General features: G+C 31.5%; 1 protein-coding gene across 2 annotated transcripts in view; it reads right to left on the reverse strand.

Annotated features, from left to right (window-relative positions):
- LOC143240187 (uncharacterized) overlaps positions 1 to 18,699 on the reverse strand; it is a 98,564-nt gene that overhangs the window by 46,701 nt on the left and 33,164 nt on the right. For both annotated transcript variants that reach the window (XM_076482251.1, XM_076482252.1), the window contains 5 exons: positions 11,493 to 11,638; positions 9,543 to 9,758; positions 7,918 to 8,049; positions 5,057 to 5,142; positions 3,063 to 3,139 (listed from right to left, as the gene is read on the reverse strand). In XM_076482251.1, coding sequence (XP_076338366.1) covers positions 3,063 to 3,139; positions 5,057 to 5,142; positions 7,918 to 8,049; positions 9,543 to 9,758; positions 11,493 to 11,638 — 657 coding nt within the window. The remainder of the gene's footprint in view (positions 1 to 3,062; positions 3,140 to 5,056; positions 5,143 to 7,917; positions 8,050 to 9,542; positions 9,759 to 11,492; positions 11,639 to 18,699) is intronic.

Genomic DNA, 18,699 nt, shown 5'->3' on the forward strand with positions numbered 1-18,699 from the left:
AAAGAATTTCAAGTGCCATAGCTATTGAGGATTTCCTTATATATTATGAACAAGTTTCTACAGCAATGAAATGTTTGTACTTCAAAGATATCCTGTTAAATGTAATTAGAAATACTAAGAGCTAGGTACTGTAATTTTTGCTAGCAAGCATATATCTTGCTATATTGGATGTAGCATGTATATATGTATGTGACTACATACACCACAAAAAAACAATAGAAAACCAATGTGTCGCCACCTATTGAATGGTACCACAAACACAAATCCATAAAAATTTCACTTTGGGTATTCAAGATCCAGATAATTAGAAAAATAACTATGGTATGTCACATACCATATGTGCAACAACCAACTAAACGTTTATGACAGAACACAAATTTTAAACAAAAGTATTCTTTTCATAACAAAAACATGACTTTCACTAGAACAGTATGTGCCACTTTTAATATATACAAACATTATAGTTTGTATCAGCACAATTTGAACACTCTTTTCATACAGTACTTCCCAGAAAAATCCTTTTTTTATAAAATGTTCACTTTTTCTAAATGTTTTTCAATGATGTATGAATATTACTGATTAATAATTACTAGCAGAAACAGTAACCTGCAACAGTGGTGTTTCTGTTACTACTCGAAAAACAAATGGACAACAGAAGTTTATGTTATGTCTTAGTATATTGCAGTACAGTACTGAAAAATTGCTCAGTTTATAATATCATTGCCAGGTGTCACATGAATATACATTACATGTTGTTATTAACAAGCAATTCAATACAAAATCTATTTTACAATGTCTGAAATATGATGTTGTGTTATTCTTTTCTTAAGTAAGCATTTCTAAAATTTAGGCTTAAATGATTTATTATATCATTATTATTTAATCAGGCTATTCAACACACAGAAACTATGCTCTGTCATTTACTGATGTATAGCAATTAGTATACATTTGTGTATATAACAAGAATAAACAAATGTTTATATATATTAACATAAAATATTCTTCAGGATACAAAAATCACTGTTGCAACCAATACTAGCAAAACTTAATGAAATAAATATTAAAAGAAAGTTATATATCTCTATCATTTGTAAAAGGAAAAGAGACTCATATAATTACTTTTATATACAACATATTAAAAAACAATCTAATTAATAAAAAAATCCATTAAGAATTTTTAACTCGTGTGTTTATATGTATATTCCACATCTTTAAACCCCAAACAAGATAATTTATTTTAAACTTAAAAAAATACAAAATAAATACCTTTCCACATAAACTCACACACATCGTACAGTTTCATACTTATGGTACGTTTCAGGCTATTTAAGTATTTTTAAACATGGTTTATACAAATTATGTTGGGCACAACAGTGGAAGCCTGAAACCTAACACTAGTAACATTACTAGATATGTTACTCATTTATGCACACATATGAATAAATAAGAAAGACTGCTTAACATAGTTTAATATACTAGTAGAACATGTATGATTTAAAATGTCCCATTATTGTAAAAAGTAAAATTCAGCAGATAACATAGTACCAAGGAGTACCAGTTTGAAATTTCAATGACCAATAACATTAACATGTGCATAATGGGCACATAATGATCTGATTAAATAGGAGAGCAGAATGTAGAAAATTAAGTAACAAAGACATAGGTAAGTGTTATGTTCAGATCATGATCTTTCTACTCTGTCAGAAGTTGGGTCTATAATTACTATATTTTCAAAGGACCAAGACAACTAAAAATCCATCTTTTTAAGAACGAACAAGTGACAAAAGAAGAAATATATTAAGTGTTGTATCAATACTGAATGACCATCATTGATGCTTTACTGTCTGTACTGATATCAGCTGTAAGTATTTTCAAAGTAGGATAAACTAATAGTAATATTTTGTATAAAGTCTTTGAGCTCTGTGAAATATCTAAGCATAGGTACTGTACTCTAAAGTTATCTTCAATCAATTTAAATTGATATATAAAAAATTTAAAACTAAATAAAACTAAAACTGTGCCACTGAGAGACTTTTAGTGAATGTTTACTTATGACTCTGCACAAATTGGTATCATTATTTATTATAACTTAACCAAATGTTTAATGGCACTGTACAAACTTATGAGATAGTCTCTGTATTTCAGTAGTCTCTTTTGAGCTAAGATGCAAATACATATAACACTTGTGTAATTTATTTAAGTGATGCTATAAAATGCATGATACATTTTTTAATATACTTGTACAATCTTTTACCCAAATCTCAAACATGTCGCATGTACACAGCTTCGTGCATTTCTACATAATAAGTTTCAGTTATTTTTTAACTTTAATAGATACTGCAGCTTTTTACTAGAAATTTCTATTAATGTAAGTAAAATAATGACCCATATGTCTAGAATGTATCTTTATTAGTTCAGTATTTCACTATTATATCTTCACAAAGAGCTACTGATGAGCTACATGCCCACTAATTTAATTGAAACTACACTGCAACACCATTCTCAGTTCATCAAACATTGATGCCATGATTAATAAGTTCAGGTCATATTAAAAATAATATCAAACCTTCTTAAATTTAAAATATTGAAAAAACTGGAACAACAGTGGTAAATAAACAATATATATCAGCCATTTTATTTACATGAAGAGAAATAAGGATAAATTATTTTTGTGTCTTAAAAAATGGGTCATTGCAAGGACAAATATATATACACTTAATTCCAACTTTGAGAAGGGGGTATTTGCAAATTCATAAATCTTTATATCTTTAACATCTTTCTGAACCTTTACCTTCTAATTTCAAACTCATATGAACTGTCAGACAATTCTTTTAAGGGGGAAATAAGTTTTATGTTGTTGACTTTAAAACTTTGAAATTCTTAGCCTTAAATTAAATTATCTTAAGAAATGCTTTTTGTACAAAACAAGTAAATGCCAAATCACCTGAATGCCTTTGTGTAGTGTGTGTGTAAATGTATGTATGTGTAAATTAAAGTATGTTTTTACAATTTTCTGATTCATAAAACTTAGTTTATCACAAGAATCAAACTTTAAAAACTACCTGATAAAGTCTGAGCTGGCTGCTAAAACAGAGATGTTATGTTCTTCAAAGGACAAGTTGTGCAGTATCAGAAGAATCTGTATCACAAATACATGAACATGTTATGTATAAACATCAATTTATAATATAGAGAAAATACTTAGATTTTATCTAAAAATTTCAGTTTTCTAAAAACTGATACAAAAACTTTACTTTTTTAATATATAGTAAACTTGGTGAGCCAAATAGAATCACTATAGACCACAACAAGAACGTAGATTAAAACATTTTGAACTATAATTTATTCATTTCACAGATTTTTTTACAATTAACAAATTTAATTTATTTATCTATACTTGTATAAGTGTGGTATATGGATGACCCATACCTTAATTTTCATAGTACAAATTTAATACCTATAATAAAAGTTAAGTTTTTCTAAGTTCAGATTTGGAAACAAGGGAAATTGATCAAGAAGTGGTACTTTAAAAATATTATATTTTCTTCATCTCTACACTTAGAAAGGTAACTGGTTTACCGAAATTAAAAATAAATTTCAGATTTACATGCTTGGAGAATTTCACCTACCTTGTAAAGTTCTGACCTTATTTTGTGTGCTACTCACACACAGACATGCTTGTCCCACTTAGGTATTTATGTCAGATCTCATATCTGCTTTCTCTAGTAACATAATTTTGTCTACATTTTCTTTCTACTTTTACTAATGGAATCATCGATAATAGATGATATCATTAATGTATGTGTATCATCATGCTCAAATCTAGGATACCAAGAGACATCACGAGAATAGATAATACACAACTCAATTCTCTACTTCTGTAATCAAGACGTGCTGACCAAAATTTCATGCACTTATCTAATTTGGCCTATGTACTTTTAATAAAGACTTGTTTTACTATGCGTAACACTGTGTTTAATCTCTTTTTCTTCAACTCATCAAAAACAAAATTTTCAGTTTTAATTCCACAATACATTTCTTCTCATTCCTTGTTATCTGAGACTACCAGATGGGGTCTGATCCTGGACATGGAACAAAAGAGTTGTATAGTGTCCTACTTTATCTTGTGAATATACCTCGAGACTGCAGAGGCAGACCCCCATTTTCAATGTAAAAAACAAAACAGAACGAAAATGTAAAACCTTAAATACATATATGAAGAAAAATACAGATGCAAGTGGAAGAAATATCATATTTACTTGTTTTATGGGACTGTTTGTGCTCTTAGGAAGTCTAGACCATCTACAATGTATTGGAGAAAGATAGCCCTGAAGATCTTGTCTCCTATACAGTAGATCTTATAGTCTTTAGTTGTGGAAATCAGTTATACACTGCTGGCCAAAATCCTATGGCCATTGAACATAAAGAAAAAATATGCAATTTGCTGTTCAGTCCTTTCAGGTCCTCTGTGGTGAGCTGCCTATTTTGAGAATTAACAAAATCTTTTACACCATCCTGGTACACCTCTAGCCCCACAGATTCACCACGTGAGACAGTTTCTTTTTGTACAATAGCAACGTATTCAAATACTTCTGAGTCTTCCTGAATTGCTGGTGAAAGAGGTCAACATGTAACACTCAAGCAGTGTAATAATACTTCTTGCTATGCTACGAAAATGGTCCTTACAGCTTCCAGAATGCTAAATTGAGTCTTCCAAAACTGTTTCAATGTCGGCTCCTCTGCATGTGACGTAGCCTCAAAATACTTGTGGAAAACCTCAATGTGCAATCACTTGAAATTGGCTATCATTTTTTCTTTATGTTCATTGGCCTTAAGATTTTGGCCAGCAGTGTATGTATGGTTTATCCTTGAATTACTATAGGAGCAAACTGAGCACAGCTTGTCTCTCAATAACTTATCTCTGGTTAAGAAATATAAAATCAGCTTTAACTTCTACTCTTCAATAACAATACATTTCTCTATTTCAATAGTTTTTTCTCTGCACTTGAAATCTCCTCTTCAACAAACAAAGTTACATGTAATTCTATTTTCTTACCCTCAATACTCTTTGCCCTTCAATGTTATAAGTTCCCAGACTTTCTCCAAGATTCAAAAACCAGTCGTCTATATGCAGACTCTTCCCTGAAATACCATGTATTATCATCAGTTACTTTTCATAAGTTCATGACTTCTAACACTTGTATTCTAGAGTTCAACTTCTGAGGTAAAAAACAGACACAATATTATTAAATATACATCAAAAACAAAGGTGTTATTTTGGAATAAAATGCAATAAATACATGTGGTGATTTTCATGTGCATGTATTCTAAATCCCAAACTTTCATAAATTCAATTTTAAAGAAATCTGTATCAATAATTTTAAATAATAATTACCTACAACAAAAAATAACTTCAATGCCTTTTACAAAATATTACACGTGTATGCTACGTAACTTTACAATTTAAGTACTTGATTACACTGTAAATATTTTAAAATTAACAATAAAAATATTACATTTATTCAAATCTTATATCCTTTGCAAATTAAGTCCTACTTTTTAATTAACGTAAAAATATTTAATTAAGAAGATTTTTCAGCCTAATTTAATATTTTAACTCTATTCATGGATTTTGTTACATAGTTCATTTCTATCACATGTAAACAGGCACTTGATAAATAATCACCCTCTTTTTGAAATATAAGTTGAAAGAACTAAGTGTTTAATCAGTTGCACTTATAGATTCAGCTCTGCAGATACATAAAAGGTTCCTTTGTCAAACAAATATTTTATTAATTCAGTTTAAAAAAAAAGCTTTTACTATCAAATACATAAATATTTTTCATCAATCTTTGTAATCAACTTTCTTTGTTTACTAGTGGAAAAGCTACCACAATGCTTCTTAATGAAAAAATATTATTTCAAGACTGAAAAGAATAAATAAATAAATTAAAATGATACAACTAAAAAGAAGAAAAGGAATATTTAATTATACTGAAAGTTAATGGTATCTGAAGAGATTTCAAAGAAAAGTCCATCATCCTATTCTTTTGATTAGCTTTTTATAAAATTTTATTAATTAATAATTTCTTTAAAAAAACAAGTTGGATGGGAGATGAAAAGTGGATAGCTGAATATTAATTCAATATGGCTGACAACCCACGTGAACCCATAAAGATGAAAGATCTATATTTGAAAAGCACCCGAGTTTTCAGGTTTCTCAAATAAAAAATTAACCTCATCTCATTCTTGATTTTAGTAGTTTTTAATAACGATTTTCATAGCAAGATCAATTCTATACAATGGATTTTTCTGCATGTTACTTTATCTAAACACTCAGGAATACAAACACAATCTCCTTATTTATTATTCTGTTTGTATTTTTGGTTTCTCTAATGTAACCTCTGTACCAACTCTGTTTCAACTGAAATCTTTATTATTACTGTATGATTGTTATAACAAGATTGATAAACATCATTTTAAGTTTTAGATACATGCACCTTCATAGTCTTATTTTAATTTAAAATTACATGTACACTAAAGCCATTTCAGTAGTTGTAAGTAACTCTGGTGACTTTGACATATGCAAATCTGTATGTGTGTGTGTGAAAATGATGCGATTCATTATCCATACACCCTCCCCAACAAAGGAAACAATATGAGGTCTATATACCAATTTATTAAAGTCACATGTAATTATCTAGTTTCCAAGCACTTTTGTATGTTTCTAATATTTGAATGCTAAAATATGTGGTTTTGTCAACTTTCTTTTAGTTTCATTTTTTCCATATGATGTAATTCTTAATTTCATGGTTTGACAGTAATGCCAGAGATGGAAATGAATAAATGTTTGATAAAATTATAATAAAGTAATTACAACAAAAGTAACAGTGTTTCTTAAAACATTACTACTGATTTTCTAATACTGTAACTTCTGTAACTACAGAGAAGTGTTACTTACAATATTACTACTAACTTTCTGGTATTTATTACTTTTGACCATTAAAGTACAGAAGTATTATTTTAAACATCAAAACTAACATTCTAGTATTGTTACTTCTAACTATAACCACAGGGAAGTATTTCAAACAACACCACTGATTTTCTAGTATTGTTACTTCTGACTATTTATAATCACAGGAAAGTATTATTTCAAACATCACCACTAATCTTCTACTATTGTTAGTTCTGACTATAACCATAGGAAAGAATTATTTCAATCACAACCATTGATTCTCCGGTATTGTTACTTCTGACGAAAACCACAGGAACATATTATTTCAAACATCATTACCAATCTTCTAGTATTAATTTTTACGTAAGTTAAGTTTAAGGTCATTATTGTTGATTAAATATTTTCTGGTAATGTATTACAATAGCAGTTATGTATTAGCGAAATGTATATAGAGAATAGTTTACAAGTAATATTTGTCAAGTAACAGAAGAAGCACATAAGGTGCATGGGTCTACGTAGTGTGGTATCTAAGGCTTAAGTGAATCAAACTGCTCCTTTAGAAAAGTGTTTTGTTCTAAGTTTCAACATGTGAAATTACCTTTATCAGTACAGTTTATGGCTCTTGACTGTTGACAGTAGTATGACAAATATATGATTGCTCGTCATGAACTATTTTCATCTCCTTTGTTGAATTAAAACAAATGTAAGAAATAGGTGGTTTTTTGTTGGGTTTTTTTCATGTGCAAATAGTAAAAACTTTACAATTTTCAGAGCACCCTACTCTAGCACAGCATCTGTGCCCTGCTGTAGATCTCAGCTGAGCCCCTGTTTAAAGTAGTTTTTACAGAGAAAAAACTTCACTTCATACTACGCAATCTGAAAAGTTACGACTCTAAAACTTAAAAGTTATATTTCACCATTATAAAGATATTTGTATTCTTGTGCCATAAAACCAACTTGACCTTTGTTTTGTCTCCACAACTGGAGGACATCTTCATCACAACTGCTAAGAATGTTTTCCCAAAATCTCTCTAATCTTCTACCATCCAAGTCCTTCCAGTGTTCAAGATACATGTTACGAAGGTTGGAATCTACTGCAAGAATCAGAAAGAAACACATCATGAGGTTATATTCAAAGGCAAATGATGCATGGATACTGACAAAATCATAGATCTGCTGACAGAATTTGTGTCACATGTGCATTACACCTTTTCAAGTTTTACTGTAAATCAATAGTGACTCACTGTGTTTTTGGAAAAATAATTTTCAAATACTTTTAGGTAATATTTTAAAGTGCAACATTAAAGCACAGATGAAGAATAAAACAGTTTAAGAAATCATGATAGTTTGACAGCTTAGCTAAGTAAAGAATTACTAACTGCTACACACAAAATAGACATTTAAAGGGATACAGTCTCACATACAGTCACATCTTTTATTGCTAATGGTGACTATAAAGCCTCATAACTTGCTTTACTTAGAGATATTAATTACTAATATGTATCAACTAATAACATTTTGACCTAAATAGCTTTGCACAAAATCCAACAAGTAATAACACAAACCTATTATTCTTAACTTTGTTTAATGCAAACCAGAAGTTATTATGAAACATTTCTGTTATATAAATACTTACAGAATGTCTCTTTATTACCAAAACATTTTGTTGTTAAACATTTATCAGAAGCTGTTGATAATAAACAAGTACACTAATCTATTTAAGTTTCAACTAAATTTGTCAAACTTGTAAATTATCAACACTTCCTGACTAAGTTTTAATAGCAAAAAATATTGAGCTAACAAAGACACATTCTGAAAATAAAGATTATTTTATTTACATTTATATCAATGACACAAAACTGGTCAAACTGCTAAAACCTATGGCAGAAAAAAAAAAAAATCACACAATTCTCACTAATGCTCACATCTATTTCACACTCTTTACAAATAGCATGACACTGTCAAATTAAAGAATGATTAGTAAATCAATTCATTTCTGAAGTTTTCATTAGTAATACTTCTCATAGTTTTGTTAGCATGTGATGAAAATGTGTTAAGTTTTTAACTGAACAAATTTACATAGTTTTCTTAAAGCATGAAAGATATAAGCAAAAACTTAACACTAAATCTCCACAACAAATCAGCCTGGCATGGCCAGGTGGTTAAGGCAATCGACTCGTAATTTGAGGGTTGTCGGTTCAAATCCCTGTCACATCAAACATGCTTACTCTTTCAGTCGTGGGGGCATTGTAATGTTATGGTTAATCCCATTATTCATTTATTGGTGCTGGGTGATGATGACTAGCTGCCTTTCCTCTAGTCTTACACTGCTAAATTAGGGATGGTTAGTGCAGATAGTCCTTGTGTATCTTTGCACAAAACAAAATAAAAAAAAAAACAAATCACACCACAACAAATCTTCCTTTTTTACTACTTAAATTACCCTCAGTATTTTTATATTACACTGATACTTTCTTTGTTCACAAAAAAAAGTTGGTTTATGAATTGTGATTATACAGAAACTAAATCTTACAATAATAAAGCCTACCAAAAATAAGTGACACCAAAATTTTTATAAGATACCAACCAGATGACCACACGCCTGCTTGTGCCAACAACAAGGTAACTAACTGAGGAGTCTGTTCTAAATGGAGAACATGCTGTCCTTCATTTGCAAGGATGCTGCAAATATTTTGTGCAAAATCCTCTTCATTTGGCAGTCCACTCAGAAGAGATAAACACAACTTTTTGTAAGCTTTCTTGGGAAGTTCTGGTGGCAGACCAGCTGATTTTCGAAGAGATTCTAAGATGTACGAAAAATCAATTATTAAGTGTGTGAATATAAATACAGCTATTTAGGATTCATACAGAAGCTATTACAGTGTGGCATAAATCTGTCTTAATCATAAGACTTGAGGAAAATGAACCAAAGATTTGCAAAATGTAAACAAGTTTCAAACAGATCTATTTATAAAATTTCACTTTTTGTACTGTAACATGGCTAGAAAGAAACACTAAAACAAATTCATATTTTGCTTATAATCAATTATACCACAAACACAAATTATACTAATTAAATATAAAGTTTCTTTTACACTTGTTAAATGGAAAGTTCAATGCCCATATTAAACAGAAATCTACCTATTTATAATGTTTACTTTAAATAATTTGTTCAAGGACTTTGCAAAAAGTTTTTATTTATTTTACTCTTAGGTACACAAAAATAGAAAATATATACTAAGAATTTTAATCCTAAAGATAAAATATTAGTATTTTATATTTTATGAGAATTATGCAATTATTATATACAAGTTTTTCAAACTTTAAAAAATCCAAGACTAGATCTTCCAGATTAATGACATGCAGTGAAATCTGGCATATGTCAAAATATAAACATGTAGGCAGATGTATTCCTCTTTATCCAACAAATGTTTAAAGTATACATAAAAGGTATTTTTATTATGAACTTTCCAAGAAATCTTGCATAAATTCTGAATCTAGCAAAATAATTAGTTACAATACTAAATTTTATGAATAAACTTCAATGAATATTAAAGAGATTAATTTAGATGTACTGACATACTCTATATCATAAGTTCAGCAATATGGCTGAATAATTGGTTATTTTTTTAATTGACTTAACGAGTAAAATAATATTTATTTAATATTCAAAACAAAAGCAAAATGACAAGCAGACAAAAGATGACACTTCTTCTTTACTGAGGCATGAAAGCTTTCATATAATATGAGTACCTTTAAAATTCAAAAATCTGATCCCATCTTAGAAACAGTAACATCTTACATGTAAGAAAACAACTAATTAATTACTTATACTGATTGCCAGGGCAATATTTAGTTTCACTCTAAATATATAGGTTCTCTGATTAGAATTTAATATTGATCAATACATGTTTCTATGAAGCTATTCTTCCCAGGATGCACATGCTATCTGCACGTATATTGGTCATTCCCATAAAAAAACATTGAAGAATGTTATCTTAAGATTATACCTACTGGCCAAAAACATTGCTTTTATTTTCCCACAGTACTAGTTATCCTACAATAAAATCAACTCTTAACAAGATGCAATTGATACCAAAGAGAAATGACAGAACAATAGGTAACTAAGGTGAAAGACACCTCACTACTTCCTTCACCAACATTCTACCTTAACCTAAGTACTTTTATAAGCATGAAAATACTTAAAAAGCTTCAGACATATGTCAAGTTAAAGTTAGGGTAAAGGGTTGGGTAGAAAACAGCTAATGTACCTTCATACCACAAAACTACCATCACGTTTCTACTTAAAAATTTTAAACATTAAACAGAACAAATTCGTGCTGTTCTAAATTTCTGGTAAAAACATCAGTTTTATAGTAAAACAGACAATATCATAATTGATTTATAATCACACTCTGATGAAGTAATGTTCTGAACTTGGCTAACTTATGCAACACAACCATATACTGTTGCTTTACTTGAAACTGAAACATCTAAATCCTTAATCCCTAAGTAACTGCTTAGAGTACCAACATACCTGAGATTTCATGTTGTGCATAATTGTAAGTCGTGGGGATGAGATGCAGCGTTGAAGTGTAAGATTTGCGAGAACGAATGTCGGTGGACTGGACATTGTCTGGTATCTCTCCATGGAAATGAATTTTTTCATATGCACCAAGGTACCTTTTTTTAAAGAAATGAGAGTAACAACTAATTTATTCTTCTTTTCATGACAAATATACCTCACGAAGCGGTAGTCGCTACAATGTCGCCACCTAATCATGACGTAATTTCCCACCACATGTGTACTCACTCGATACACCATCCGAACACCACGAAAAGGAGTGGCTTTTGTGCGAAATCAGCTGACGTGATGATGTCACGATGTAGTATCACCTGGCAACTATCCAAATCTGGACTGAAAGTGGATTATGCAAAGCTACTCTTTCTTACTCCCGTTGTTTCATTCACAAGGAATCGCGTCTGTCGTTTCATTCGGTTTATTATGTGTTGAGTCTCTCATGCTCACACATAAGAAAAAACCTACTGTAACATTGATTCATTCACAATAAATCACGTCGATCATTTCATTTGATTTACTGCTACATGTTAACTCTCATATTCACACACTGGTAAAGGCCTACTGTAACCATTATTTCATTCATAGGAAATCGCAAAAATCCACTTCAAACGTAAACTAGAATTTTAAACATGTTACTAAATGCCTTAAAAAGAGTAATACTTTAAAATATGATGAAACTCCAATTTACCGGAAGAAAAAAAAAATGAATTTTAGTTAACATTCCTGTAAAATTAAAACAGTAACGTCTGGTTTGGTTTGAAATGAATTCGTGCAAAGATACTCAAGGGTTATCTACGCTAGTCATCTCGAATTTAGTAGAGGTACACTAGAAGAAAGACAGCTAGTCAACATCAACCACCACCAACTCTTGGACTACCTTTTCATCAACGAATAGTAGGGTTGACTATGACTTATTAACACCTACACGACTGAACGACTAGAAAATATTAAATAAACAAAACAGGAAAAATTGTTAATAATTATAATATATCGAGATTATACTTTCCTAAACACTTCGGTATGTTCTGTCTCAGTGCGAACATTTTCTATTAGCTTGTTCTACACGTGGGGCCCGGGATTGCCAAGTGTGTTAAGGCGTTCGACTCGTAATCCGAGGGTCGCGGGTTCGAATCCCCGTCGCACCAAACATGCTCACCCTTTCAGCCGTGGGGGCGTTATAATGTGACGGTCAATCCCACTATTCGTTGGTAAAAGAGTAGCCTAAGAGTTGACGGTGGGTGGTGATGACTAGCTGCCTTCCCTGTAGTCTTACACTGCTAAATTAGGTACGGCTAGCGCAGATAGCCCTCGAGTAGCTTTGCGCGAAATTCCCAAAAAACAAAACAAACAAACTTGTTCTACACTTCTAGATGAGCAGTTAACGAGAGTAGGGTACTGAATTGTTGACAGGCTTCATGCTTATACTATTCATCCCTGTATTGTCTTTCCGCGTGACTACTTTTCTATTTAATCTACAACAGTACAAGCTTCGCAATAACAATGTTACACTTAGTAATAACAAGAAAGAAGTTACAGCACAATATATAACATACTATCCTGTAGCAACAATGAAAAGAAACAATGGACTGCAATTATAGTTTTCAGACAATATCTATGGATCTTTTCCTCTTCTGCTACAAAGTGACTTCAGTTTTAGAAATACTTGTTTCCAAAGAGATATTTTCATTGTATTTATAGTTTGGCTTTTGTTCAGATTTTACTAAAACACTCTCAGTTGGTATTTTTTATCACTTCATTACACGAACGGTACCATGTGTTATGTCAACTAATGAAATTAAAGAATAGTTTACACAATTGTCAAATAACGACCAGAAATTAGTATTTTTCACTCACGTTAATTAGTTCCTGAACTTTATACAAAGCTACACGAGGGCTATCTGAGCTAACCGTCCCTAATTTAGTAGTGTAAGACTAGAGGGAAGGCAGCTAGTCATCACCACCTACCGCCAACTCTTGGACTACTCTTTTACCAACGAATAGTGGCATTAATAGTCACATTATAACGCCCCAACGATTGAAAGGGCGAGCATGTTTGGTGTGACGGGGATTCAAACCGCTACCCTCAGATTACGAGTGAAGCGCCTCAACCATCTAGCTGTGCAGGTCTTTCAGTTAATCAACCAATTACTACACTAACTTTCGGTATCCCGTCTTATTTATCATAAACGTTAAATATCTTGTTTAAGAACTGAAGATGATACATATTTGTAATAAAATGTACTAATTCAACAAATACATAAGATTAAAGTTTCCATAAAGATACAGCCTTATCCGTAAGAGAAACGGTACAAAAATAACAGTGAAATAAAAATAGTTCAAAATATTTTTGGGGGTTAAAAGTACAAAATTTCAGTTCGAGAAAAAAACAAATCTTGTTAAACAAAGATTTTTACCCAACACAGAAGAACGGTACATATGTTGCCAATTTTATATATGACATACGCAACAAATAATATATAACAAAAAACACTTGTTATTAGATGTGTTCTCTGAGAGCCTAATTATAGGGAAAAATGTGGAGGAAATACAAAAACATATTCATCTCCAAATGAGGGAAAACAAGGGCGATAAAAAATAGAAAACGTCTCGAAAATGTTCAAATACTAAATTTTTATATTTTTCATTCACGTGTCTTTTCCAACCACCTTTTCTTTAGTTTCTTGTGTAGCCAAGAGGCACATATATATATATGTAAAATAAAACACAAAGTTGTCCATGAAATTGTCTTCATATCCAGTTTTCGTTTTTCACCAAGAATATCTGTTAAAGAACTGCAGACACTGTAGCAACAATTGTGTTTTGAGACAACTGCTCTAACTGTTCTAGTGTTTTGAGGTGGGTGCTACATCCCCGAAAGAATGCTAAAAGCCGCCTGTTTTAACCGTTGACACCACTATACAATAGTGTGTTGTCTGTCAGTTAGTCAGTATACACGGCCATATAAAGTTCGCGTATGAATATATTTTTTAATTATCAGTTTCTATAGAGACTATACTTTGTGATATACCTTTGTACTATTTAAAAGCGGGACCTGTCATGACCAGGTGGTTAAGACACTCAACTCATAAAAGTAATCCCTCATTATCGTTATGAAGACAATTAATTATTATTGTTATTACACAACGCGATTAACTGACGATAAGGTTTAAAATGAAAACCAGCCACACAGGCACTTGAAGTAACGGCCACGTCATACAAAGAATTGTAAATGTTTCAACATCTTACATGACCTTAATAAATACAGAGATAAAATAAGTTTTTAAATCATTCAACACTTGGAAGAACAACAAAAATAACGAACGTTTTTCGCCAAATTTGTTTGTTTGTTTGTTTTGAATTTCACGCAAAGATACACAAGGGCTATCTGCGCTAGCCGTTCATAATTTAGCAGTGTAAGAATAGAGGGAAGGCAGCTAGTCATCACCACCCACCGCCAACTCTTGGACTACTATTTACTACACGAATAGTGAGATTGACCATCACATTATAACGTACCCAAAGGCGGAAAGGGTGAGCATGTTTGGTGTGACAGGGATTCGATCCCGCGATCATCGGATTACGAGTCTTTTTGCGAAATAACAGAGGGCACACTCATACTTTACTTGTATTTGAACGTGATAAAGCGGTCATAATACGTAAGTAATTTTCACCTGAATGGTGCCTTGTGCAACACGTAGGCTAAACGGCTATATCTGAAATCCTTGAAGTTAAGGCACGATTATATCTAATTTTAAACGTTGTTAAGGGAGGACAACCAGTTAGTAGCAACGCCGCCTCTGCGGCTACACTTAACCGATTGGAGGCATTAGCCGTCACGGCTGAAACCACAGAGAAACGCTACTCGAGTCTTTGACCTGCCGAACAGTAGCCCGGTCTGAAGTATGATAATACACGTACTTTATTTTGTGTGTGTGAGAAATAGTTTTATTTTATGAAGTTATAAACATAACTGTTTTCCATCGCGCACAAACATTATAACTCTCTAAATCAAGTATAAGCCAGTTTATTACAAACAATTTAAAAAACCAAAATAATTAAAATTATGGATTACGTGTACTCATAAGCTGTAGCTTATTGACTTGGTAAATAATAATAATAATATACAAGTGATACGTAACTTTTTTTACATTATCAGTCCTGTTTAAAAGTCAAACTCCTTTCACTCTATTGAAAACATCAATACTGCCGTTATCGTTTTTGTGTGCTAGAAATTCATGTTACATAAACAGTAAAAACAACGACATACAAACACTATCGTTCGTTGTGTCGTTTTCAAAAACTGGTGTTTTTCTGTTTGTATTTACGCGGTTAAAGAAGTAACACTATGTAATTGATTAATTTTTAGATAAATCTATAGTTTGTGAATGAAGATACGTTCAACCAAGAAACACTAAACCTGTACATTAACGTGTGTGTGTGTTTTCTTAGAGCAAAGCCATATCAGGCAATCTGCTGAGTCCATCGAGGGGAATCGAACCCCTGATTTTAGCGTTGTAAATCCGAAGGCATACCGCTGTACTAGCGGAGTGCACATTAACTTGAATGTACAAATGTAAATTGTGTGTGTAGCTAAGTTATGAAGTTAGAACTAGTTAATTAAGCCTTTTTTCTATCTTATAGACAGATTATTTAACTAATTATCCACCAAACTGCTTGAGAGTCTGTGATTTTATTGGTTACAGAGTGTCTAATAGCATGCGATGAATAAACCCAGAAAATTTAAAGCAATATATCATCAATATTACAGTTAATATCACTAATTAATGCTGGGGCCACTATATATTTTACAAAGAAAATGAATGGCTTCACTTACTTCTTTTAGTGATTTCTTTAAAGTGAGTACTGTAACAGGCAATAGCATAAAATTAGTCAATCTTGACACAATGTGTGGACATTAAATTAAGGGTTAAAACATGAAAAACCGATTTACGACAGTCGTTAATATACGTTCCATGATTTCAGTATTTGACATTGGGTATCAAAATTGTGGTAATGGGATAGCTACCAACATTTTATAATCTTAGATGAGTCTCAAAAAATGATAATCATAAAAACGTATTTATATTTTTACGACATATTCAATTCAGAAAATCTTCAACTCATACTAACTTGTACAAGTATCTGTATTACCCATTAAGATGAATTTGCATTGCTCCTGGGAGTAGAGACAGGGTTTACAAGGATTCCACTTAACTTGAATATACATTACTACAAATATGTTCTAAACTAATTGGAGAAGAGTAAAATTTACAGTTATTTGAACTATTTCATAGATGCCAGTTCCTCGAACTTACTGCACGTTAAGAGAGACTGTTTAATACTTATATTGCAACTATGTTTCCAAACACTTAGTTGCCAGTATAAAATATATATATACGTGTTTGGTAAAATATTTTAAACATAGCTTGAACAGAATTAAATTTACGTGCTGTTATTTATGAAAAGTTGTTAGTTTCTTGAATTTAAGTAATATACAACAGTTTTACCTATTATCATATGATATTTATCACTCAGTACTTAACGAATATTTTGAATTAACTACAAAGGGCGTGAAAGTTTCAACTATATGTGTGACAAAATATCAAATTATAAATAAAACAGAGATTATTGGTGTATCAATATTACTAGTGTTTTAAGCACATGTTTAAAAAGGTGTAATATAATTCAGATGTGTTTTGGTTTGTTTGCTGTTAAGCACAAAACTACACAATGAGCTATCTTTGCTGTGTCCACTACAGGTATCAAAACCCAGTTTTTAGTTAGAAGCCTTCAGATTTACCAGTAAGCCACTGGGTGCAGTACAGACGAGGGAATTGTATTTTTGTTAATGAGATTGTATGGGCGTTTATAGTTTTTATGTACTATAGTTTTTGGTACTAAAAATTAATATTTTCGGAACACACCTTATGTGTAAAACCTCCTCAAACGTTCGGAATTAATTTATTATTGATTCCAAAAACGTAACTTTTCTTTAACATTTAACTAGAAAATTAATATTTAATTCGTTTTACATTTATCTTGAATATTAAATTACTTTCATCTAGTTCATTAAAAAATATGAATAATGTATCTTAGACATGTTCAAAATAATTGCAGTATTATTACAAGCTATTGTTTACTTCTAAGCATGCTAGAGTTTAGGGCAGTGGTTCTCAACCAGGGGTGCGAGATAACATTTGTTTTGGCCACCTTCACCTTTATTCTTAAATAAATAACTACCTTGAGGGGTGCAAGAACATATTACATTTTTTTAGGGGAGCGGGGCCTAAAAAAGGTTGGAAACCACTGATTTAGAGTAAGTTGGTTGGGACCCTTAATAAAAACAACAACGCCTGAACTAGTTTTACAGCTTGGGGAACAAGGCATTAATACATTGTAAGGAACTTAAAATAAAGGTGAAATCAAAACCTTTACACCCACTGTTTAAAGTTTTTCTCTTTTCATTATCTTTCTAACTAGTGCTACAGAAATTAAATCAGATATTGCACGCGAGGTTATACCAGAATAACGCCCTATAGTATTTGTAAAGGACAATTACTGAAAACTGTTTGACACTGAACATGGAAAATGATAATATTGTTTAAGAAATGCATCTTTACAAACAGGGACAACACAAAAAGCGAAAAACAGATGAACAAATATAAAGAAGCAGAAGACAGATACATAATTAGATTTAATGTGGGCACCCATTAGACTCTTGCCAGAAAAGAATAAATGAATGTTACTTTACTTCTTTTTTAGCTTATATGTTACATTCATTATCAGCAAAAACAATGCACTGCTATTTTTACCGCCTCACCCTATAGTCTAGTTCCTGGTTACTAATTGATTGAATGCCCTACATCCGTAAGGGTTTCCTCTGGATAGTGAGCGCATCTTTATAACCTGTTGGCCCGTTTGTACCTACTTCAAGAATATCTGTTTACTGGTTACTAACTGGTTGAACACCCTGCATAAGGAAGGTTTTCTTCCGGTTGGGGAGTGCATATTTATAACCTACTGGCCTGTTTGTACTTACTTCAAGAATATCTATATTTACTGGTTACTAACTGGTTGAACATCCTATATCAGGAAGATTTTCCTCTGGTTAGGGAGTGCATATTTATATCCTACTGGCCTGTTTGTGCACATCTCAAGAATG

Source organism: Tachypleus tridentatus, chromosome 13, assembly GCF_004210375.1.
Source record: "Tachypleus tridentatus isolate NWPU-2018 chromosome 13, ASM421037v1, whole genome shotgun sequence".
In the NCBI taxonomy this organism is placed as follows: Eukaryota; Metazoa; Arthropoda; class Merostomata; order Xiphosura; family Limulidae; genus Tachypleus; species Tachypleus tridentatus.